This window comes from Triticum urartu, chromosome 4A, assembly GCF_056163025.1.
Source record: "Triticum urartu cultivar PI428250 chromosome 4A, HENAU_Tu73, whole genome shotgun sequence".
Lineage (NCBI taxonomy): Eukaryota > Viridiplantae > Streptophyta > Magnoliopsida > Poales > Poaceae > Triticum > Triticum urartu.
The window spans coordinates 81,830,530-81,855,577 of NC_141876.1; the positions used below are offsets into that span (position 1 = coordinate 81,830,530).

At 44.9% G+C, this 25,048-nt stretch overlaps 1 protein-coding gene and 1 pseudogene across 1 annotated transcript; both read left to right on the forward strand.

Moving 5' to 3' along the window:
• The window catches only part of LOC125553583 (dirigent protein 22-like), a 30,286-nt pseudogene extending 24,249 nt beyond the window's left edge, over window positions 1–6,037 (forward strand).
• A 4,029-nt stretch (window positions 6,038–10,066) lies between these two features.
• Window positions 10,067–10,966, forward strand: LOC147974886 (uncharacterized). Its single transcript, XM_087520188.1, has 2 exons — window positions 10,067–10,592; window positions 10,794–10,966. Exons 1-2 carry the CDS (start codon window positions 10,067–10,069, stop codon window positions 10,964–10,966), a joined length of 699 nt encoding a protein of 232 aa, XP_087376314.1.
• The last annotated feature ends 14,082 nt before the right edge of the window (window positions 10,967–25,048 follow it).

The window sequence follows — 25,048 nt, forward strand, 5'->3', positions numbered from 1 at the left end:
ACATAACACCGATATGACGGAAACTAGGGCGGCAAGAGTGGAACAAAACACTAGGCGAGAGGCCGAGCCTTCCACCCTTTACCAAGTATATAGATGCATTAAGATAACATGGCAATATAATGATATCCCAACAAGTAAATAAAAGATGTTCCAAGAAGGAACGGCCTCCGATCTTCACCTACAACTAGCAATGCTATAAGAGGGGCTGAGCAAAGCGGTAACATAGCCAATCAACGGTTTGCTAGGACAATGGTGGGTTAGAGGTTTGACATGGCAATTTGGGAGGCTTGCAAGCAAGTGGTAGGCATCGTAGCAATGGCATAGCAAAAGAGCGAGAAAACTAGCATAGCAAAGATAGTAGTGATTTCGAGGGTATGATCATCTTGCCTGCACAGTTGTCAGAGTTGACTGGATCCTCGAAAGCAAACTCAACAGGCTCCTCGTTAGCGAACTCGTCTCCCGGCTCTACCCAAACAAGACAAACAAGCAACAAGGATACAATCAACCACGTGCAAACTCAAACAACACGATGCAAAGATGATATGCTATGCGGGATGCAATGCGAGATGCAAAATGCAAGATATGACAGGAAATGCATGAACCTGGCCTCAACTTAGAAAACCAAGTGTGCCACTGGAAAGATGAGATGAAATCGTTTGAAAACGATATAAAGAACGCCGAAATCGGAGTTACGGTTTGGAAATGGCAAGCGATTCAAAAATGACACCGGTCTGCGATTTATAGCAAATAGGCATCTAAATGCAATGAAATGAACATGCTACAGCACCCAAACATGACAACAAAATACATGGCAGGGAAGCATTCAAGATTCTTAACAAAAGTCTAGCACTGAGCTACGGCCAAATCATCCACTAACAGGTTCAAACAAGCATGGAAAAAACGCAAATGGTAAAACAGATCTCAGACTTAGTGAAATTAACACTTGTCTGGAATTTCAGATCATATAGCCCTCTTCGGAGCAACAAAACAACATGCTACAGGACCTGAACATGACAAAGAAAGACATGGCATGGAGCTAATCAACAAGCTTAACAAAAGTACCTTAGTTACCTTGAGCCAAAAGGGATCACAAAATATACTAACAAGCACACGAACATAGCAAAAACATAATCAGTTTCAGACTTAGTGAAAAACTGGGACATGCTGAAACATAACTCACGAAGGCATGTTTACGAGCTCGATGCACTCACCACGGTGCAAGTCATGGCAAGACAAGCATACAACCCTTAAGAAGGCACAAAATGAAAACTAGACATGGCAAGAACAATGGCATAGCATGCACGGATCAACTACAATAACATCGGCAAAATCGCAAACAAGTTGACGATCTGCCCAGATTCGCAACGAAGCAAAAGTAGAGCTCGATTGACTCAAGCTAGATTGCTCCATAATTGCAAACAAAGACATGAATGGATAGAGCACTACAATATTAACAAAACTCCCTTACTGATCATCCTCAAAAGAGGCACGGATCACTAGGAAACAACATGAACATATGGCATCATGAGATAAACAATCCCAGGACTTAGTGAAATACAAAGTCCCTGAAAACAGAATTAGCAAGTGCACCACTTTGCTAGCTTGCACAAGTCACCACACACATCCTAAAAATACATGGGTTGCACCTCTGGAAAGAAGACAAAACCCTTAACAAAACATATGAAGAACTCACGGGCATATCATGCACACATTAATCATGGCAAAAATGACAAAAGTGCTAAACGGAGTAACAGATCTGACAATTAACTCAAGTAACCCTGTTCTAACAGCATTTCGGGCACCAAGACGAGCTCAAATGAAAATAATGCAATGGAATGAAATGATGTACTCTCTGAGATGAACATTTTGATATGCTATATGCATGAATCGGAGCTACGGATGCAAAGTTACGGAGCCGCGAACATGGCAACTTGGATCAGGAATTCTGGGATTTAGACGAAAAACAACCTCTCCGAAAAAGTCAAACCGGGACGGAGAGGACCCGGGACGAGAAGATCCGGGCGAGGCGAGGTCGTTTGGATCGGGGACCGGTGGATCTGGTCCCGATCCGGATCGGAGCTCCGGCGAGGCGAGGCCTCCGGCGAGCGGCGACTCCGGCGAAGTCCGGGCGGCGGCGCGCGGCAGGGTGAGGTGCGCCGGTGACGAGGGCCCGGCGGAGGAGTGCGGTGGCCGGGGCGAAGGCGTGGCGAGGCGGCGGCGTTCCAGCGGGCGGAGGCGGCGCGGGGAGCGCGGCGGGGTCGCCGGCGAGGCGGCGGCTGCCGGCGTGGAGGCGGCTCGAGGCGGCGGGGCGGAGTGGATCGGGCGGCGCAGCGGGCGAACGGCGGCGGCGGGCGACGCGCGGGCCGCGCGGGCCGGCTGCGGGCCTGCGGGCCGGCGGCGAACTGGGGACCCGCAGCGCCACATGGCGGCACCGGGTTGGATGGCGGGGGCGGCGGACGTTGTCCGACTCCGCCCGGACACGTCCGGAGCGGCGGATCTGGGATTTTTAGGGTTAGGGGGAGAGGATCCGCGAATTTGGAATGGGGGGTGTATATACAGGCATAGAGGGAGCTAGGAGAGTCCAAATGAGGTGCGGTTTTCGGCCACGCGATCATGATTGAATGCTCTAGATGATGGAGCAGAGTTTGGTGGGTTTTGGGCCAAATTGGAAGGGTGTTGGGCTGCAACACACACGAGGCCTTTTCGGTCCCTCGGTTAACCGTTGGAATATCAAACGAAGTCCAAATGGTACGAAACTTGACAGGCGGTCTACCGGTAGTAAACCAAGGCCGCTTGGCAAGTCTCGGTCCAATCCGGAAATGTTTAATCCCCACACACGAAAGAAATCTAGAAATGACCACCGGAGGAGAACGGAGCGCCGGAATGCAAAACGGACAACGGGGAAAATGCCTGAATGCATGAGACGAACAAGTATGCAAATGCAATGCACATGATGAGATGATTTGAGATGCATGACAACGACAACAACACACGGAGACAAAACCCAAACCCGAGGAAATAAATATAACTTAACGCCGGAAACGGCAAGAGTTGGAGTACAAATAGGGAAAGTTACATCCGGGGTGTTACAGGAAGTGTGCGGAACGTGACATGCAAGGATGCTGGGGTGATCTCGGATACCGAGTTCCCACATGTCGGTGGCAAGGCAAAAAGAGGGGCGACATGCATCGACAATTCGAGCACGGAGCAAGCACGAGCATCTCATACATCACACATGCATTCGTTCACGGGTGGTCGTCTCGGGGTTATACCTTCGAAGCGTGCATTATCGGAACGGATCGAGTTCGGCGGTAGGGGTACACGTGTCGAAGGGGAAGTAGTTGTTCACGGGGTCATCGTGGGAAGTAGCGGTTCACGCGACGGTAGTTGAACTTGACGTTTGCGTTACACGGGTCTTCGGCGACGGTCGTCGTACATGGTTCGGAGTGGTACTTGCTTCTTCGGACTTGTCGGTCTCGATTCTTGCGACGGTAGCGGTATACGTCTCGTTTTCGGAGAGGTACTTGGGGTCATTTGAACTTGTCGGTCTCGTCATCTCGAAGGGGTGCTTGACGTTCTTAGCGATTCCGAAGACGACAGTAGAGGTACACTTGTTGTAGGGGTACTTGTCAGATCCACGGCGACGGTAGAGGTACAAACGTTCTCGCGGTACTTGGGTCATCGTGGAACTTGGCGATAGTAGTGGTACAAGGGTTGTGGCCGGCCTTGGCGGTTCATCGTGTAGTCGTAAGCGTTCCGTAGATGTTCATGTCGTCGTAGCCGTTTGGATCTTGGAGCGATGGTAGTCGTTCACTTGACGGTCTTGAAGGATTCGAAGGGGTATTGGGCGGTCTGTCGTGGTACTCGTTCGGGCATCCGTGTGTCGTGGTACGTGGTATCCCTGTAGTTGACCTTGCCGGTCTTGATGGTTGAAAAGAAGTAGCACAAGGACCTCGGGAGAACGATGAAGCCGCATGGAGGCTTGCAACAGGGAAGTCGAGGAAGACGAGCTCGAAGCAGTGCTGGAGCATGGCGACGCGGTGGCCGGACCAAGCAGGGTGACGAGGTGGCGGCGAGGAGCTCCTGGACCGGCTGCGGGAGACGATGCACTTGAGGGCGCGGCGATGCAGGGAGCAGCAGCAGCTCCAGGAGCTTGACAGCAGATGAGGAGGTCGAGGCCAGCACCGGTCGGCGCCGTAGCGCAGCTCGGCTGCGGCAAGGCGAGGGGCGTCCTTGCAGGAGAGGGAGGCGCACGGGAGGAAGAAGGAGAGACCGGCGATGTTCACTATAGGCGGTGGGGTATCGAGGGTGAGGCGGAGGCGGGGGGAGCCGGCAGGGTGGAGCCGAGGAGGAGGTCCGGTGACGGCCGGTGTTGTGGCTCCGGCGAGCTCCGGCCAAAATTGGGACGAGTGGTGCGGGGCCTTGCTGGAAGAAGGAGTGGAGGGGCTCGGCGTGAGCGAGAGAGAGGGAGGCGCAGGTGGTTCGGACACGGGAGCGAGAGGTGGGGAGATCGAGCGAATGGAGAGGGAGAGGGAGTCGGGTGCGAGCAATCCTCTCCTGGCGGCGCAAGCAGGAAACGAAGGGGGGGAGAGGATCGTCCAGAGGGTGTGGGCTAGGGTTAGGTGTAGGTGGGATGGCTGGGCCTTGGAGGGGCAAATGGGCCTGCGCTGGAGGTTGGGCCGGCCTGTGCTATCTCTCTTCTCTCTCTCTCTCATATTTTCTTTAACAGAAAAGAATTGGAGAGACAAAAGAAAGAGAGGGATAGTGAAAGAATTAGCGCACGCAAATAATATTCCCGGACTTGCAAAAATGCGCTGGTTCCAAGAAAAATAGGAGAGGCATGATCGCAAGGATTTAATTCAAAATCATTTGAATTTAATTCAAATGGTTTGAACAAGGGCTAGGAATTAGAGGTGTCTAAAAATGTTGAGGTTTTAGGAGGAGCCTCGAGAAAAGAGATGAGAGATATTGGCAAGGTTTGAAGGTCAAAATCGAAGAGGAATAGACATGGGAATTATTTTGCACATGCGTTACGATGATTCCAAATTAATGAAATATTTATAATAACTCCCTAAATATTAGGAGGATAAAGTTATAAAGAGAAGTCACTCTTCCCTCGACTTAAATGGATCGAAGATCCACACAAATTATTTAGTTGAGATGCAAAAGATTTATGACATGATGCAATGCACATGATGCAAAGATAAAATGCATGACACGCAAGCAAAAGACGAGGCAACAACAGCGAATAACTGGACGACACCTGACACATCGGTCTCGGGGTGTCACACTCAGCCATAGTGATAGCGGGGGTTAGTGATCCTGCGACGTTGGAAGCCATTGCATGTCGTGAGGCTGTTGCATTAGCGGAAGATCTCAACCAACAACATTACATTATGGCCTCCGATTGCAAACAGGTGATAGAGGACATTGCTAAAAGGAGTCAGAGAATATATGGAGTCATCATCAGAGAAATTAGATCAAGATCACCCACTACTTGTAAATTTACTTTTGAAAGGCGTGAGGCAAATGTTGAAGCTCATAAGCTAGCTAAACATGTATTGTCTTTACTGCCAGGGCGTCATGTGTGATTAGGCCAGCCACATGATCAAAATTGTATCCCACATCTTGTGGACTTTGAGTAATAAAAAGGTATTTTCCCTTAAAAAAACCAACACACCTTTACTTCTACTTCCACAACACTGTAAGCGGCGCATCCCCGTCGGCGGTGCGGGTCCGGACCCGTCGTCGCGGACCTTTTTTTGGGGATGGTGAACGTGATGGACGACCCGCTGACCGATGGCCCGGAGCCCGGCTCGGCGGCCGTGGGCCGCGCCCAGGGCCTGTACATGGGGGCGGACCAGGCGGAGCTAGGTTTCCTACAGACCATGAACCTCGTGAGCTAGGCGAGATGCCCGTTGTTGGCGGCACCGGTGCCTTCCACTTCGCCCATGGGTATGCGCAGGCCCGGACCCACTGGCTCGACTTCGAGACTGGCGACGCCACCATCGAATATGACGTCTATGTCATGCACTAGCGTGCAAGTGTTTTGAGGGCTTAAATGTGATATACTTCGCAGACCGTTTCTTTTCAGTTTTCTCGTTTGTTTACTTTCGGTTATGGTTTGAGATTTGGGCACTTCTTTGTCTATTTTGCTAAAGCAGATTTAGATGTGTCATAAATATCGCACATTTAAGTTTTATGTCATTGATCTTATGTGAAGATTCATATGATTTTTTTTTGCTTTTTCTTTTTCTTTTCATACTTGATTGTGTCACTAGATGTGCAATAATTATGGCACATCTAGATATGCACTAGACAAATCCTTTCTTTGTCCTAAATGTGGGTTCCTTTGTTTGGGTTAATTGTCTGGCAAGTTGCAAGAATAAGTGGTCCTATGTAAACTGTTTATACTTATTATTATTGAAACTTATTTATCACTTTTTTGCTTGAGAATGCAAAAGCCTTGTATTTTGAACTTTTGATGCATTGATGTGTAAGATCGAAGAAGGGCAACATCTGGTGATTACAACGCGGCTTCTCTAACTGGTAGAAATTGTCATCACCGGAAGCACTGCTAGGCCTCTTGCTTTGTCATTGTTTGTTCAAAACAAGGAAAAATGTAGCCTGCTACAACAAAATAGTGTCGGCCTTAAAATACGCTATTAGCGTGCTATATCACGCTATAGCGTGCTATTAGCAAGCCATTGTACATAGACTTATTTACGGAGCCCATTATCAGCATGCTATAGCGTGCTATTTTTTTCAGTGACAAAATAATAATAATTTCTAAGTATTGTGGAGAAACCAACTTGTTACATGTCATTAGTTCACTGTACTACCTAGCAACTAGCATGACCGTATCATACAAGTACAAACCAGTGCGTATATACTTACCATTGTATGCTTCCTTTGTAGGAAACATTTCGGATGGGTGCTGGATAAATAACTACGGGCACTAGTAAATGTTAGAATAAAAACAACAAACTGTTTTTTTAATATGCATTTATATATGTTAGATCTACATAGTTTTGATTCATCGATGACCAAAAGTTAAATGAATTGAGGATCAAAATTTGGATGCAGGGATTTTAGGATTTCAAATAAGAAAGAATAGACGCAGACTACTTTGTCAGAGTACATAACCAGTATGCAGAGTGGATCAATTCGAAAGTTCAGATTTCTTATCAAAATCATGATAAACTATTAAAAATTAGGCACTAGCTCGTACTTTTATCCATGAGTGTGTGCTCATGTGGCAGCCCCACTATAATTAAATAAAAAGGATATAGGTGGGGGAGAAGATGCAAAGACATTCTCAAGTACTCCCTCTGTTTCTAAATATAAGTTTTTTTTAGACATTTCAAATGGAATGCAATATACGGATGTATGTAGACATATTTTAGAGTGTAGATTTACTTATTTTACTCCGTATATAGTCACTTGGTGGAATCTTTAGAAAGACTTATATTTAAGAACGAAGGGAGTAGCTCTTAGAATGTTCTTGATAATTAGTGGAATCAATTTCCTATGCAAAGAGATCCTGTCTCGGGAAGGTAGTATGCTTGAGAAAGTTGTATCAGGAGCATATAGTATTTTTTTTTAATCACCGGTTCTGCTACTAGTTATTGTTGATCAAGTTGGCTTCATTTTCGTTAGTTGCGTCTCCCAAAATTTCCTTTACACCATTGATCTCCTAAACTGCTGCCATGGAATTAAATCACCCACCATGATCATCAAGCTTGACTTCAGGAAATCATTTGACTCCATTTGTTGGCCTTCACTGCTCAACATTCTTCGTGTTAGGGGCTTTTCTGATAAGTGGTGCCCAGCGTTGGTCCTGATATTTCGGTGACCCGGGGCGAAACAAGAACCTAAGGCCTCTAAATATAAATATGAAAGTAATACAATTCCAACTTTTTAAAGCTTTTCTCAACATAAACTTTCTGTAGATAAAATATGCAGTAGGAATTGGAGAATTTTCTATACAAATTGTTTGGGACAACCCTGCATTTGATCCACCGCTCCATTCGTTGCAACATTGGCATTGGCCTTTTTTTTCTTACTTTACGGCAGTCCTAATCAATCCAACAAAAGTAACCACCAATTTTTGCCTAAGAGTTAACCATATACTAGCATTTTGGGCTATGTTTTCACATTTTGTTAAGGACTTCCCTTAAAAATTGGAAGTAATTTCATATTGCAAGAATCCATCAAAATAATTTATTCGACAAAGAGGGAGAAAGCAAAAGTCTACGAAACTTTGCTTGTATTAAGAACACCAGCCTTCGCTGGTCCTTCAAAAGAAAAAAAAGAATTCTACATGGTATACCTGTATGTGGCAGACCGATGTAGTATCCGTTCCCATACCCAGCTTCGAGATTAAAAGCGAGCTCGCTGAAGGGCGACCCGACACTTTTCACCCGGAATAGGCCATGGGCTCCAAGCTATCATCACCCCAGTGTTAGCCAGGATAGATATTTGTTATCGCCGAGGTAATTGACCAACGTGACAAGATTGCCGTAGACAGGGGCAACATGGTGTACTGTTCCGGCCTGCCGGAGGGTGCTTTGGATGTGTGGAGTCAGCGTACGCTCGTACCCACATATTTCGGGCGCGACGACGTGATACCTGACCCGTGCAGCAACAACCACGATGGAAATTCAGGAGACGACGATCACGATGCGCACAGGAGTCAGAAGATCGTGGAATCAACCTTGCGGTCACAGGCGGAGATCATGCGCTAGGCCTCGACGGAGATCGTGGAGTCAACCGTCACTTTGGGCCAGACCTAGTACAGAGGCACGACGGGGCCCTATTGGTTCCGGGGGCTGTTACTTGTGAGCTGCGTCGAGATTTTTTCCGAAGTGAAGGGAAAATGCAGTACAGTAGAGATAAGCATCTCCAATAGATGGTCCAAATGTAAAAATAACTAACTTTTGAACCGTCTGGAACAAAAAACGCTACTCCAACAGACGGTTCATATGCAAAAAAAATTGGACCGCGGCTTCTGGTGATGTAAAATGCAACACCTCGCGATGCAAATATACATCACGAGAAGCATTTGGTCCAAAACTAGCCGCCGCCCGCGAACGCCCAACCGCCACTTCATTTTCGTTCCCGCCCGCGCCCGTCCGCCCGCCCGCGACACAGCCGGCCGGAATCCGCCGCCGCAACCGCCCAAAACCTTGCCGTCGGTGCCGCCACCACCCCACATCCCCCCCGCCGCCCTCCTCCGCCGCCACCCTCCGCCCCCGTCGCCTCCCTGCCGCCGCCGAATCGAGTGGTAGCCGGCGCTGGATTCGGCCCCTCCGGCGGTCCTGCTGCCACGGTAGGCCTCCGCCGAGTCTTTTAGGCTGCCGCCGACCTCCTCCCGTCGGCCGTGAGCCTGTCCACGGCCGTTGCGCCGGCCGCACGACCGCCTCCCCGCCGCCCTCCGCCCGGCTGCCGAATTAGTCTTCGCCGCCCACCGAGCTCCTCTTGGCCGGCCTCCAACCTCATTTCTTATCACCGCCGCCGTCCGGAGCCGACCGCAGCTGTCAGCAGCAGCCAATCCAACCGGCGGCCATCTTCTTCCACCGTGCGCACAAGGTGTTTGAAGGAATTCCTCAAGATAAAAAAATGACAAAACTTGATGATTTAACTTGGGTTTGGATAGTATGTTTGACGATGGTTGTGTGCATTGTAGATGAGCTCGGTTGACTCCTCTTTTGTGGATGATTCATCGTCGGACGAGGAATTTGATTTGCATGAAGAAGAGGAGATTGCTATGCTAGTGGCCATGCACAAGAGGAAGAAACCGAAGCACGGTGGTTCCGTTTATGGTCGTACGTTCATTCGGAGAGAACGGATTGATGCGCACAAACGGTTGGTGCGCAACTACTTTGCATCACCACCTGTTTTTCCGGAGAATTACTTTCGACGCTGTTTCAGAATGTCGAAAGACTTGTTCTTCCCCATTTGCAATGAAGTGAAGCAGCATAACCCAGTCTTCGAGCAGAGAAGGAACTGTGCCGGGTTGCTTGGCCATAGCATTGAACAGAAGGTCACTGCCGCTTTGCGCATTATGGCATATGGTGTTCCGGCAGACTACATTGATGACAACTTGGCGATGGCAGAGATCACTTCTATCTTCTATGTCAAGCAATTTGCAATAACTATGGTAGAAGTGTTCGGTCCACAGTATTTGAGAGCACCCAATGCTCAGGACACTCAGAGGCTTTTGGAGATGAACAAAGCTCGAGGGTTTCCAGGTATGCTCGGGTCTGTGGATTGCATGCATTGGAAATGGAAGAATTGTCCAAAAGCATGGCATGGACAATTCAAGGGTCGTGGGAAGGATGCCACTATCATTCTTGAGGCAGTTGCTGATTATGAAACATGGATTTGGCATGCATATTTTGGTATGCCCGGTTCTTGCAACGACATCAACGTGCTCGACCGGTCACCTCTCTTTGCCAACTTAGCAAATGGAGAAGCACCACCGGTGACCTTCGAAGAAAATGGCCGCACCTACAACTATGGGTACTATCTTGCAGATGGGATCTACCTGAGGTGGAGTACATTCATCAAGCCGATTGCAAAACCTGAAGGTAAGAAAGAACTTGTCTTTCATAATGCACAAGCGGCGGCTAGAAAAGATGTTGAGAGGGCATTTGGGATTTTGCAATCCCAATTTGCTATTGTGCGAGGACCATCTAGATTTTGGGATCAAAAGATCCTTTGGTACATCATGACCGCTTGAGTGATCATGCATAACATGATCATTGAGAACGAGCATGGAAAACATTTAGATTACAACTTCTATCACTTGATGGGCATTCCTGTTAACCCCATGCGAAAAGAACAGCGCATCAGACGTTTCATGAAGGTGTACATCGAGATTAGAGACAGCGATGTGCATGACCAACTCCAGAAAGATTTGATGGAAGAGCATTGGAAATGGCATGGCGAAAGATCCGCATAGATTCATTATTTGTTTGTTCAAGACTATGTTGTATTTGTGCAAAACTATGTTGTATTTGTGTTGCATTGCATCTCCTGGATCTGAAGAACTATGTAATAATTTGATATTGTGGACATGAATTTTTTTTATGTTATTTTCAAATATTTGCGGCTGTATAGTGGCTGGACAACGGTTGAACAACAGCCGGGCGGCTGCTGGCAGGTTTTGGACCATGAATTTGGACCATCTGTTGGAGTTGGCCTTTTTTCGGAGCTCCAAAACACACTTTTTGACGGTCCAAAATTTTCATCTCCGGTTTTGGACCGTCATAATTTGGACCATCTATTGGAGATGCTCTAAGAACTAAGGTTTATTAAACCAACAGAAGAATCCAGCAAAGCCTCGTGAACATCACCTACACACACAAAATCAAATATTTGCACCCAACACAGGCAAGAGAGTTGTCAATCCCCTTGAACTCGTTACTTGCAAGGAACAAACCTTGTATAGGTAGATGGATAAATTGCAAAACAAAATAAAAGAAATAAAATTGTAGTAAAGGGATTTTGTTTTTTATAAATATGATTAAAGTAGACCCGGGGGTCATAGTTTTCACTAGAGGTTTCTCTCTCGAACACATAGCATACAGTGGGTGAACAAATTACAATTAGACAATTGGTAGAAAAACGCATAATTATGACGATATCCAAGGCAATGATCATGTATATAGGCATCACGTCCAAGACAAATAGACCGACTCCTGCCTGCATCTGTTACTATTACTCCACCCATCGGCCACTAGCCAGCATGCATCTATGGTATTAAGTTCATGGAAAATGAAGTAACACCTTAAGTAAGATGACACGCTGTATACAAATTAAATCCAATCAATATGATAAACTCCATCGTTTTATCATTAATGACAACAATACAAATACGTATCTTGTCCCCTTTTGTCACTCGGATATAGAGCACCGCAAGATTGAACCCATCATAAAGCACCTCCTCCCCTGAAGATAAATGGATCTAGTTGGCCAGACCAAACAGATAGATCAGAGAGAAATACAAAGCTATAAAAATCATGCATAATAAAGTTCAGAAAATACTCCGTTAATTCTCATGAATATTCAAATAATAAACCCTCAATTCATCGGATCCCAACAAACACACCGTGAAAGAAGATTACATCGGATAGAACTCCAAGAACACCAAGGAGAACATTGTATTGAAGATCAAAGAGAGAGACAAAGCCATCTAACTACTAGCTATGGAGCCGTAGGTCTATGGTGAACTACTCCTGAATCATCGGAAGGCAACAAGGGTGATGTAGAAGCCCTCCGTGATCGATTTCCCTTCCGGCAGAGTACCAGAAAAGGCCTCTGGATGGGATCATACAAGAACAGAAGCTTGTGGCGGCCGAAAAAGTGTTTCGGGTGGCTCTCTGTTGGTTTGGAAATATTTCTGAATTTATAGAGGTGGAATTAGGTCAAATGGTGCTATAGGGGGCCCATAAGCTCACGGGGCGCGCCTACCCCCTGGGACGTGCCCTATGAGCTTGTGGCTCACCCATAGCTCTTCTGGCCTCCTCCCGAACCTTCTAGAGCCCCTTTTGGTCCAGAAAAAATCATCGTAAAGTTTCATCACATTCGGACTTCATTTGGTACTGATTTTATGAAAAGCCAAAAACAAGGAAAAAACAGCAACTGGCACCGGGCACTAGGTTAATTGGTTAGGCCCAAAAATGATATAAAATAGCATATAAATGCATATAAAATACCCTAGATTGATAATATAATAGCATGGAACAATAAAAAATTATAGATACGTTGGAGATGTATTAGGGCCCGAGGCGGCAGCCCCATTCGCCCCCCTAAGACCGGGCCTGGTGGTGCCTTTGGTTGAGTAACTCTTACGTCTAGGAAAACTGCTATCCTCCTTCATGGCATCCCTGGACCCTGGATACAATGTAAAATAAGCCTTTGGAAAGGTAATCCATGTCACCTTACCTATTCATAATTGTCATCGATGTACTTCAAAAACTGAGCCTAGAAGCCTACAACCAACAACTACTCTTCCACCCTATTCACTCGACTCTACCCTGCCGTGTTCAGTAGTACGCATATGATACATTAATTCTTATGAAGGCCACAAACACCGCGACCTCTACGTTGAAATGATTACTTGATGAATTTGCCAACATTACGGAACTTACCATTAATTTTCACAAGACTATGTTCATCCCGACGAATATCGACACTAATACTGCCTCTACTTTAAATGTTAACCTTGGCACTACGATTGCCTCCTTTCCCTAGACCTATTTAGGGCCTCTCTCATCACATAAACTATCGGCCTCCGATGTCCAATCTATTATTTCCTGTTGCAACATATAACTCTCGTGATGGCGTGCCTTGCTCTTCACAAAGGGGGGTCGACTTTTATTGTCTTCATGAGCTATTTCTTGTTGACCAAGTCAGTGTTGGGGAATGCAGTATTTCAAAAAAATTCCTACGATCACGCAAGATCTATCTAGGAGATGCATAGCAACGAGAGGGGAGAGTGTGTCGACGTACCCTCGTAGACCGAAAGCAGAAGCATTTAATAACGCGGTTGATGTAGTCGAATGTCTTCATGATCCAACCGATCAAGTACCGAACGCACGGCACCTCCGCGATCTGCACACGTTCAGCTCGGTGACATCCCTCGTACTCTTGATCCAGCTGAGGCCGAGGGTAAGTTGCATCAGCACGACGGCGTGTTGACAGTGATGATGAAGTTACCGATGCAGGGCTTCACCTAAGCACTACGACAATATGACCGAGGTGGAAAACTGTGGAGGGGGGCACCGCACACGGCTAAAGATCAACTTGTGTGTTTATGGGGTGCCCCCCTCCCCATATATAAAGGATGGGAGGAGGAGGCCGGCCGGCCACAAGGGGCGCGCCCAAGGGGGGGAATCCTACTCCTAGTAGGAGTAGGTTTCCCCCTTTCCTAGTCCTATTAGGAGAAGAAGGGAAGGAAAGGAAGAAGAGAAGGAAAGGGGGGCTGGCCCCCTAGCCCTAGTCCAATTCGGTTTGGGATAGGGGGGGGCGTGCCACCTCTTGGTATGCCTCCTCTCTTCCACCACTAGGCCCATAAGGCCCAATAACTTCCCGGAGGGGGTTCCGGTAACCCCCGGTACTCCGAAACTTATCCGAAACGACCCGAACCATTCCGGTGTCCGAATGTAACCTTCCAATATATGAATCTTTATGTCTCGACCATTTCGAGACTCCTCTTCATGTCTGTGATCTCATCCGGGACTCCGAACAACCTTTAGTACATCAAATCACATAACTCATAATACATATCGTCATCGAACGTTACGCGTGAGGACCCTACGAGTTCGAGAACTATGTAGACACGACCGAGACACATCTCCGGTCAATAACCAATAGCAGAACTTGGATGCTCATATTGGTTCCTACATATTATATGAATATCTTTATTGGTCAAACTGCATAACAACATACGTTGTTCCCTTTGTCATCGGTATGTTACTTGCCCGAGATTCGATCATCGGTATCATCATACTAAGTTCAATCTCGTTACTGGCAAGTCTCTTTACTTGTTCCGTAATGCATCATCCTGTGACTAACTCATTAGTCACATTGCTTGCAAGGCTCATTGTCATGTGCATTACCGAGAGGGCCTAGAGATACCTCTCCGATACACGGAGTGACAAATCCTAATCTCGATCCATGCGAACTCAACAAACACCATCGGAGACACCTGTAGGGCATCTTTATAATCACCCAGTTATGTTGTGACGTTTGATAGCACACTAAGTGTTCCTCCGGTATTCGGGAGTTGCATAATCTCATAGTCAAAGGAACATGTATAAGTCATGAAGAAAGCAATAGCAATAAACTAAACGATCATAGTGCTAAGCTAACGGATGGGTCTTTTCCATCACATCATTCTCTAATGATGTGATCCCGTTCACCAAATGACAACACATGTCCATGGCTAGGAAACTTAACCATCTTTGATTAACGAGCTAGTCAAGTAGAGGCATACTAGGGACACTCTGTTTGTCTATGTATTCACACATGTACTAAGTTTCCGGTTAATACAATTCTAGCATGAATAATAAACATTTATAATTATATAAGGAAATATAAATAACAAATTCATTATTGCCTCTAGGGCATATTTCCTTTAGTCTCCCACTTGCACTAGAGTCAACAATCTAGATTACATAGTAATGATCCTAACACCCATGGAGTCTTTGTGTTGATCATGTTTTGCTCGTGAGAGAGGCTTAGTTAATGGGTCTGCAACATTCAGATCTGTATGTATCTTGCAAATATCTATGTCTCCCCCCTTGACTTGATCGCGGATGGAATTGAAGCGTCTCTTGATGTTCTTGGTTCTCTTGTGAAATCTGGATTTCTTTGCCAAGGCAATTGCACCAGTATTGTCACAAAAAAATTTCATTGGACCCGATGCACTAGGTATTACACGTAGATCGGATATGAACTCCTTCATCCAGACTCCTTCGTTTGCTGCTTTCGAAGCATCTATGTATTTCGCTTCACACGTAGATCCCACCACGACGCTCTTCTTAGAACTGCACCAACTGACAGCTCCACCATTTAATAAAAATATGTATCTGGTTTGTGACTTAGAGTCATCCAGATCAGTGTCAAAGCTTGCATCGACGTAGCCGTTTACGACGAGCTCTTTTTCACCTCCATAAACGAGAAACATATCCTTAGTCCTTTTCAGGTATTTCAGGATGTTCTTGACCATTGTCGAGTGATCCACTCCTGGATTACTTTGGTACCTCCCTGCTAAACTAATAGTAAGGCACACATCAGGTCTGGTACACAGCATTGCATGCATGATAGAACCTATGGCTGAAGCATAGGGAATGACTTTCATTTTCTCTCTGTCTTCTGCAGTGGTCGGGCATTGAGTCTGACTCAACTTCACACCTTGTAACACAGGCAAGAACCCTTTCTTTGCTTGATCCATTTTGAACTTCTTCAAAACTTTATCAAGGTACGTGCTTTGTGAAAGTCCAATTAAGCGTCTTGATCTATCTCTATAGATCTTGATGCCCAATATATAAGCAGCTTCACCGAGATCTTTCATTGAAAAATTCTTACTCAAGTATCCTTTTATGCTATTCAGAAATTCTGTATCATTTTTGATCAACAATATGTCATCCACATATAATATCAGAAATGCTACAGAGCTCCCACTCACTTTCTTGTAAATACATGCTTCTCCAAAAGTCTGTATAAAACCATATGCTTTGATCACACTATCAAAGCGTATGTTCCAACTCCGAGATGCTTGCACCAGTCCATAAAATGGATCGCTGGAGCTTGCACACTTTGTTAGTACCTTTTGGATCGACAAAACCTTCCGGTTGCATCATATACAACTCTACTTTAAGATATCCATTAAGGAATGCAATTTTGACATCCATTTGCCAGGTTTCATAATCATAAAATGCGGCAATTGCTAACATTGTTCAGACGGACTTAAGCATCGCTACGGGTGAGAAGGTCTCATCGTAGTCAACTCCGTGAACTTGTCGAAAACCTTTCACAAGAAGTCGAGCTTTGTAGACAGTAACATTACCGTCAGCGTCAGTCTTGTTCTTGAAGATCCATTTATTCTCTATGGCTTGCTGATCATCGGGCAAGTCAACCAAAGTCCACACTTTGTTCTCATGCATGGATCCCATCTCAGATTCAATGGCCTCAAGCCATTTTGCAGAATCTGGGCTCATCATCGCTTCCTCATAGTTTGTAGGTTCGTCATGGTCAAGTAACATGACCTCCAGAACAGGATTAGCATACTGCTCTGGTGCGGATCTGACTCTGGTTTACCTACGAGATTCGGTAGTAACTTGATCAGAAGTTTCTTGATCATCATCATTAGCTTCCTCACTAATTGGTGTAGGAATCACTGGAACTGGTTTCTGTGATGAACTACTTTCCAATAAGGGAGCAGGTACAATTACCTCATCAAGTTCTACTTTTCTCCCACTCACTTCTTTCGAGAGAAACTCCTTCTCTAGAAAGGATCCATTCTTAGCAACAAATATCTTGCCTTCGGATCTGTGATAGAAGGTGTACCCAACAGCTTCCTTTGGGTATCCTATGAAGACACATTTCTCTGATTTGGGTTCAAGCTTATCAGGTTGAAGCTTTTTTACATAAGCATCGCAGCCCCAAACTTTAAGAAATGACAACTTGGGTTTCTTGCCAAACCACAGTTCATATGGTGCCGTCTCAACGAATTTCGATGGTGCCCTATTTAACGTGAATGCAGCTGTCTCTAAAGCATAACCCCAAAACGATAGCGGTAAATCAATAAGAGACATCATAGATCACACCATATCTATTAAAGTGCGGTTACGACGTTCGGACACACCATTATTTTGTGGTGTTCCAGGTGGCATGAGTTGCGAAACTATTCCGCATTGTTTCAAATGAAGAGCAAACTCATAACTCAAATATTCACCTCCACGATCAGATCGTAGAAACTTAATTTTCTTGTTACGATGATTTTCCACTTCACTCTGAAATTCTTTGAACTTTTCAAATGTTTCAGACTTATGTTTCATCAAGTAGATATAGCCATATCTGCTCAAATCATCTGTGAAGGTCAGAAAATAACGATACCCGCCACAAGCATCAACACTCACCGGACCACATACATCAGTATGCATTATTTCCATTAAGTCTGTTGTTCGCTCCATTATTCCGGAGAATGGAGTTCTAGTCATCTTGCCCATGAGGCATGGTTCGCAAGTATCAAGTGATTCATAATCAAGTGATTCCAAAAGCCCATTAGCATGGAGTTTCTCCATGCACTTTACACCAATATGACCTAAACGGCAATGCCACAAATAAGTTGCACTATCATTATTAAACTTATATCTTTTGGCTTCAATACTATGATTATGTGTATCACTACTATCAAGATTCAATAAAAATAGACCACTCATCAAGGGTGCATGACCATAAAAGATATTATTCATATAAATAGAACAACCATTATTCTCTGATTTAAATGAATAATCGTCTTGCATCAAACAAGATCCAGATATAATGTTCATGCTTAACGTTGGCACCAAATAACAATTATTCAGGTCTAAAACTAATCCCGAAGGTAGATATAGAGGTAGCGTGCCGACCGCGATCACATCGACTTTGGAACCATTTCCCACGCGCATCGTCACCTCGTCCTTAGCCAATCTTCGCTTAATCCGTAGCCCCTGTTTCGAGTTACAAATATGAGCGACATAACCAGTATCAAATACCCAGGCGCTACTGTGAGCACTAGTAAGGTACACATCAATAACATGTATATCAAATATACCTTTCACTTTGCCATCCTTCTTATCCGCCAAATACTTGGGGCAGTTCCGCTTCCAGTGACCAGTCCCTTTGCAGTAGAAGCACTCAGTCTTAGGCTTAGGTCCAGACTTAGGCTTCTTCACTTGAGCAACAACTTGCGTGCCGTTCTTCTTGAAGTTCCCCTTCTTCCTTTTTCCCCTTTTCTTGAAACTAGTGGTCTTGTTAACCAACAACACTTGATGCTCCTTCTTGATTTCTACCTCCGCAGCTTTTAGCATTGCGAAGAGCTCGGGAATTGTCTTATCCATCCCTTGCATATTATAGTTCATCACGAAGCTTTTGTAGCTTGGTGGCAGTGATTGAACAACTCTGTCAATGACACTATCATCAGGAAGATTAACTCCCAGTTGAGTCAAGTGGTTTTGGTACCCATACATTCTGAGTATATGTTCACTGAAAGAACTATTCTGCTCCATCTTGCAGCTGTAGAACTTATTGGAGACTTCATATCTCTCAATCCGGGCATTTGCTTGAAATATTAACTTCAACTCCTGGAACATCTCATATGCTCCATGACGTTCAAAACATCATTGAAGTCCCGGTTCTAAGCCGTAAAGCATGGCACACTGAACTATCGAGTAGTCATCAGTTGTGCTCTGCCAGACGTTCTTAACGTCATCGGTAGCATCTGCAGCAGGCCTAGCACCTAGTGGTGCTTCCAGGACATAATTGTTCTGTGCAGAGGATAATCCTCAAGTTACGGACCCAGTCCGTGTAGTTTCTACCATCATCTTTCAACTTAGCTTTATCTAGGAACACATTAAAATCAAAGGAACAGTAGCACGGGCCATTTTTCTACAACAACATAGACCCGCAAAATACTATCAGGTACTAAGTTCATGATAAATTAAAGTTCAATTAATCATATTACTTAAGAACTCCCACTTAGATAAACATCCCTCTAATCATCTAAGTGATCACGTGATCCATATCAAGTAAACCATGTCCGATCATCACGTGAGATGGAGTAGTTTTCAATGGTGAACATCACTATGTTGATCATATCTACTATATGATTCACGCTCGACCTTTCGGTCTCAGTGTTCCGAGGCCATATCTGTATATGCTAGGCTCGTCAAGTTTAATCTGAGTATTTTGCGTCTGCAAATCTGGCTTGCACCCGTTGTATGTGAACGTAGAGCTTATCACACCCGATCATCATGTGGTGTCTCAGCACGATGATCTATAACAACGGTGCATACTCAAGGAGAACACTTGTACCTTCAAATTTAGTGAGAGATCATCTTATAATGCTACCGCCATACTAAGCAAAATAAGATGCATAAATGATAAACATCACATGCAATCAATATAAGTGATATGATATGGCCATCGTCATCTTGTGCCTTTCATCTCCATCTTCAAAGCACCATCATGATCACCATCGTCACTGGCTTTACACCTTGATCTCCATCGTAGCATCATTGTCGTCTTGCCAACTATTGCTTCTACGACTATCACTGCCGCTTAGTGATAAAGTAAAGCAATTACATGGCGATTGCATTTCATACAATAAAGCGACAACCATATGGCTCCTGCCAGTTGCCGATAACTTTGTTACAAAACATGATCATCTCATACAACAATTTATATAATCATGTCTTGACCATATCACATCACAACATGCCCTGCAAAAACAAGTTAGACGTCCTCTACTTTGTTGTTGCAAGTTTTACGTGGCTGCTACGGGCTTAGCAAGAATCGTTCTTACCTATGCATCAAAAACCACAACGATTTTCATCAAGTGTGATGGTTTAACCTTCAACAAGTACCGGGCATAGTCACACTTGATTCAACTAAAGCTGGAGAAATAGACACCCACTAGCCACCTGTGTGCGAAGCACGTCGGTAGAACTAGTCTCATGAACGCGGTCATGTAATGTCATCGGTCTGGGCCGCTTCATCCAACAATACCGTCGAATCAAAGTATGACATGCTAGTAAGCAGTATGACTATTATCGCCCACAACTCTTTGTGTTCTACTCGTGCATATAACATCTACGCATAGACCTGGCTCGGATGCCACTATTGGGGAACGCAGTATTTCAAAAAAAATTCCTACGATCATGCAAGATCTATCTAGGAGATGCATAGAAATGAGAGGAGAGAGTGTGTCTACGTACCCCCGTACACCAAAAGCGGAAGCGTTTAGTAACGCGGTTGATGTAGCCGAACGTCTTCGCGATCCAACCGATCAAGTACCGAACACATGGCACCTCCGCGATCTGCACACATTTAGCTCGGTGACGTCCCTCGTACTCTTGATCCAGCTGTGGACGAGGGTGAGTTGCGTTAGAACGACGGCGTGTTGACAGTGATGATGAAGTTACCGACGCAGGGCTTCGCCTAAGCACTACAACAATATGACCAAGGTGGAAAACTGTGGAGGGGGCACCGCACACGACTAAAGATCAACTTCTGTGTCTATGTGGTGCCCCCTCCCCGTATATAAAGGAGGGGAGGAGGAGGCCGGCCGGCCACAAGGGGCGCGCCCAAGGTGGGGAATCCTACTCCTAGTAGAAGTAGGTTTCCCCCTTTCCTAGTCCTATTAGGAGAAGAAGGAAGGAGAGGAAGAAGAGAAGGAAAGGGGGGCCGGCCCCCCTAGCCCTAGTTCAATTCGGTTTGGGCTAGGGGGGGGGCGCCGTGCCACCTCTTGGCCTACCTCCTCTATTCCACCACTAGGCCCATAGGGCCCAATAACTTCCCGGAGGGGGTTCCGGTAACCCCCGGTACTCCGAAACTTATCCGAAATGACCCGAATCATTTCGGTGTCCGAATGTAACCTTCGAATATATGAATCTTTATGTATCGACCATTTCGAGACTCCTCGTCATGTCTGCGATCTCATCCGGGACTCCGAACAACCTTCGGTACATCAAATCACATAACTCATAATACATATCATCATCGAACGTTAAGCGTGCGGACCCTACGGGTTCGAGAACTATGTAGACATGATTGAGACACATCTCCGGTCAATAACCAATAGCGGAACCTGGAAGGTCATATTGGTTCCTACATATTCTATGAAGATCTTTATCAGTTAAACCGCATAACAACATATGTTGTTCCCTTTGTCCTTTGTCATAGGTATGTTACTTGCCCGAGATTCAATCGTCGGTATTATCATACCTAGTTCAATCTCGTTACCGGCAAGTCTCTTTACTCATTCCGTAATGGATCATCCCGTGACTAACTCATTAGTCACATTACTTGCAAGGCTCATTGTGATGTGCATTACCGAGAGGGTCCAGAGATACCTCTCCGATACACGGAGTGACAAATCCTAATCTCGATCTTTGCCAACTCAACAAACACCATCCGAGACACCTGTAGAGCATATTTATAATCACCCAGTTACTTTGTGACGTTTGATAGCACACTAAGTGTTCCTCCGGTATTCAGGAGTTGCATAATCTCATAGTCATAGGAACATGTATAATTCATGAAGAAAGCAATAGCAATAAACTAAACAATAATAGTGCTAAGCTAACGGATGGGTCTTGTTGATCATATCATTCTCTAATGATGTGACCCCGTTCATCAAATGAAAACATGTGTCCATGGCTAGGAAACTTAACCATCTTTGATTAACAAGCTAGTCAAGTAGAGGCATACTAGGGACACGCTGTTTGTCCATGTATTCACACATGTACTAAGTTCCCGGTTATTACAATTCTAGCATGAATAATAAAAATTTATCATCATATAAGGAAATATAAATAACAACTTTATTATTACCTCTAGGGCATATTTCCTTCAGTCAGTACTGAGAAGATCGATAAATGCAGACATTCCTTCTTCTGTATGATTTTACAAACTCCTTAACACAATTTTCACCAAATAGTTTGTGCACGTGATATTTAAAATTATATCCAAAGTGCATGCAAATTGTTCAACGAGAATTTTGCATGAGATTTTTTTGCATGAGCAATCAATGTTTGTACTTGGGAGATTAATCAATGACAATATCATAGTAGCATATGAGTGTTTTGCTCCAGGAGTAAGAGGACTTTGCATTGTGCTTTGAAACTGGATATGACGAAGGCATATGATCATGTTGAATGAGTGATTAAGGAAGGGGCTACCGGTAATCAGAGACACAATCCAGGAGTAGTGGGAGTCCCCGGGACAGCAGATAAATTTGGTCAAATACAACATATTATTTGGGAAGGGTCGATGATACGTCTTGAACATATCTATAATTTTTTATTGTTTCACGCTATGTTATCATTTTGGCACCAATTTTTTATCATTTTTTTGGACTAACATATTGACTTAGTGCCGAGTGCCAATTGTTGTTTTCTACATGTTTTTGGACTTGTAGGGAAAAAATTACGGAGCTCCAAAATTCCTAAAAAATCCATATTTTTTGCGTCGGTAGCTTCCAGAGAGCCCGGGCCCCACCGAAGGGGGGGGTGCTGTGGGCCCCATGTGGCCAGAGCAGACGACCAAGGGCTGGCCATGTGGGCCCCAAGCGACTCTGTTTCACCGCCTCTTGACGCCTATATTTATCATTTTCTTTGAAACCCTAACCATCAAGGAGTTTTTCTGTTTCCGCCGCTGCACCTCTCTGTTCCATGGAGATCCAATCTAGGGGTATTTTCCGTTACTCTACTGGAGGGACAAATCATCATGGTGCCATCGGCATCAACTTGAAGGTCACCATGATTGCCCATGAGTATTTTCCTTTGGACTATGGGTTCATAGCAGTAGCTAGATGGTTTTCTCTCCCTTGCTTCTTAATACAGAGATCGCATGAGCTGCCCTACATGATTATGGTCCATCTGATGCAATATTTTGGTGTGTTTGTTGCAATGTGATGCATTGTCACTTTATGAGTCGGATCTATCCATGAATTCTTTTGAGATCAATTTGGTTTATTTGTTGTATAATTCTTATTCATACATGCTCTCTCATCTATTTTTCTTTCTTTGGCCAAGTTTGATATATGATGTCCAATATGGAGTTGTGTACAATAGCTGGTTTCAATTTTGCAAGTAATCTATCACACTGATAGAAAGTGGAAAAGGCTTGTATTGTATTGTTTCCACTAGGGATAAAAAGATGATTGTGTAGTTGTTCTTAGAACGCAGGGTGAAGATAATATATCATCTAGTTCATGCTATCGTACTTAATACAACACTCTATTTTATTACTTAACATTTTAAGATACATGTTGGATAGCAATCTTGGGCGGAGTATTAGCTATAGATGTTGTTGGATAATGGTCTATAGATGTTTGGACGGGATGCTCATATGTAGTTATGCCATGTATAATCATAGTCACAACAAACTGCAATTGAATGGATGCACAATTTTAACTTGTTTGCCACACCATGCTATCTTTTGGAGAGAGACCACTAATGAACCTATGGCTTCCGGTCCATTCCTCCTCCTATCTCTTCCAACCTCGATCAATGCTCTTTTACAATTCCTTGCTTTTACTTTTCCATTGCAATCAATCTTCCATACACACTTACATTTAATCATTCTAACTAGCAAGGCTAGTGAGACTGAAAATCTTGCTTGTTTCGATGGAGGCCAACCCAACTTTGTATTTGCAGCTGAAAGTAAAGACATGTAGGTGCAAAGTAAAGAACTAGAGTTGTGAGTATCGCAAACGCAATAGGCTCAATGAACATTTTTCCAATGGTTCGGATAGTTGGCACTATCTTACATCCACGTTGATGGAGGCTTCGATCCATGAAGGATCTAAGATCACAAGCATCTCGGTTGTGAGATTCCATGAATGAACGGTCCACGAAAGTACACTCACCCACAAAGGTGTAACGCCCTCGATGCGGCTATATCTCCCACGTGTCGAAGCACGACTTAGAGGCATAACCGCATTGAAAGCAATATCGCAAGTGAGGTAATCTTCGCAAACAACCCATGTAATACAATAAGGGAAAAGAGATACATAGTTGGCTTACAATCGCCACTTCACACAATTACATGAATAAAACATTACATCATCCAAATACACTCAAGGTCCGACTACGGAACCAAGATAAAAGAAGAACCCCAAATGCGACAAGGTCCCCGATCGACCCCAACTGGGCTCCACTACTGATCAACTAGAACGAAACAACACAAAGGACAAGATCTTCATCGAGCTCCTCCTTGAACTTGGTTGCGTCATCTGCACGGTTCAACGGCACCTGCAAGCTGGTTTTGGAAGTATCTGTGAGTCACGGGGACTCAGCAATCTCACACGCTCGCGATCAAGACTATTTAAGCTTATAGGAAGGGTAAAAGGTATGAGGTGGAGCTGCAGCAAGCGACTAGCATATATGGTGGCTAACATACGCAAATGAGAGCGAGAAGAGAAGGCAAAGCACGGTCGAGAAACTATGATCAAGAAGTTATCCTAGAACAACCTACGCCAAACATAACTCCAACACCGTGTTCACTTCCCGGACTCCGCCGGAAAGAGACCATCACGGTTACACACGCTGTTGATGCATTTTAATTAAGGTCAACTTCAGGTTTTCTACAACCGGACAATAACAAATTCCCATCTGCCCATAACCGCGGGCACGGCTTTCGAAAGTTCAAAATCCTGTAGGGCGGTCCCAACTTAGCCCATGACAAGCTCTCACGGTCAACGAAGGATATTCCTTCTAGAGGGAAGACCCGATCAGACTCAGAATCCCGGTTACAAGACATTTCGACAAGG

Coding starts and splice junctions, on each gene's coding strand:
- LOC147974886 (XM_087520188.1), top strand. CDS start 10,067: ATGGCATATGGTGTTCCGGCAGACTACATTGATGACAACTTGGCGATG. Junction 10,593..10,793: donor GCCGATTGCAAAACCTGAAG/GTAAGAAAGAAC, acceptor GAAAACATTTAG/ATTACAACTTCTATCACTTG.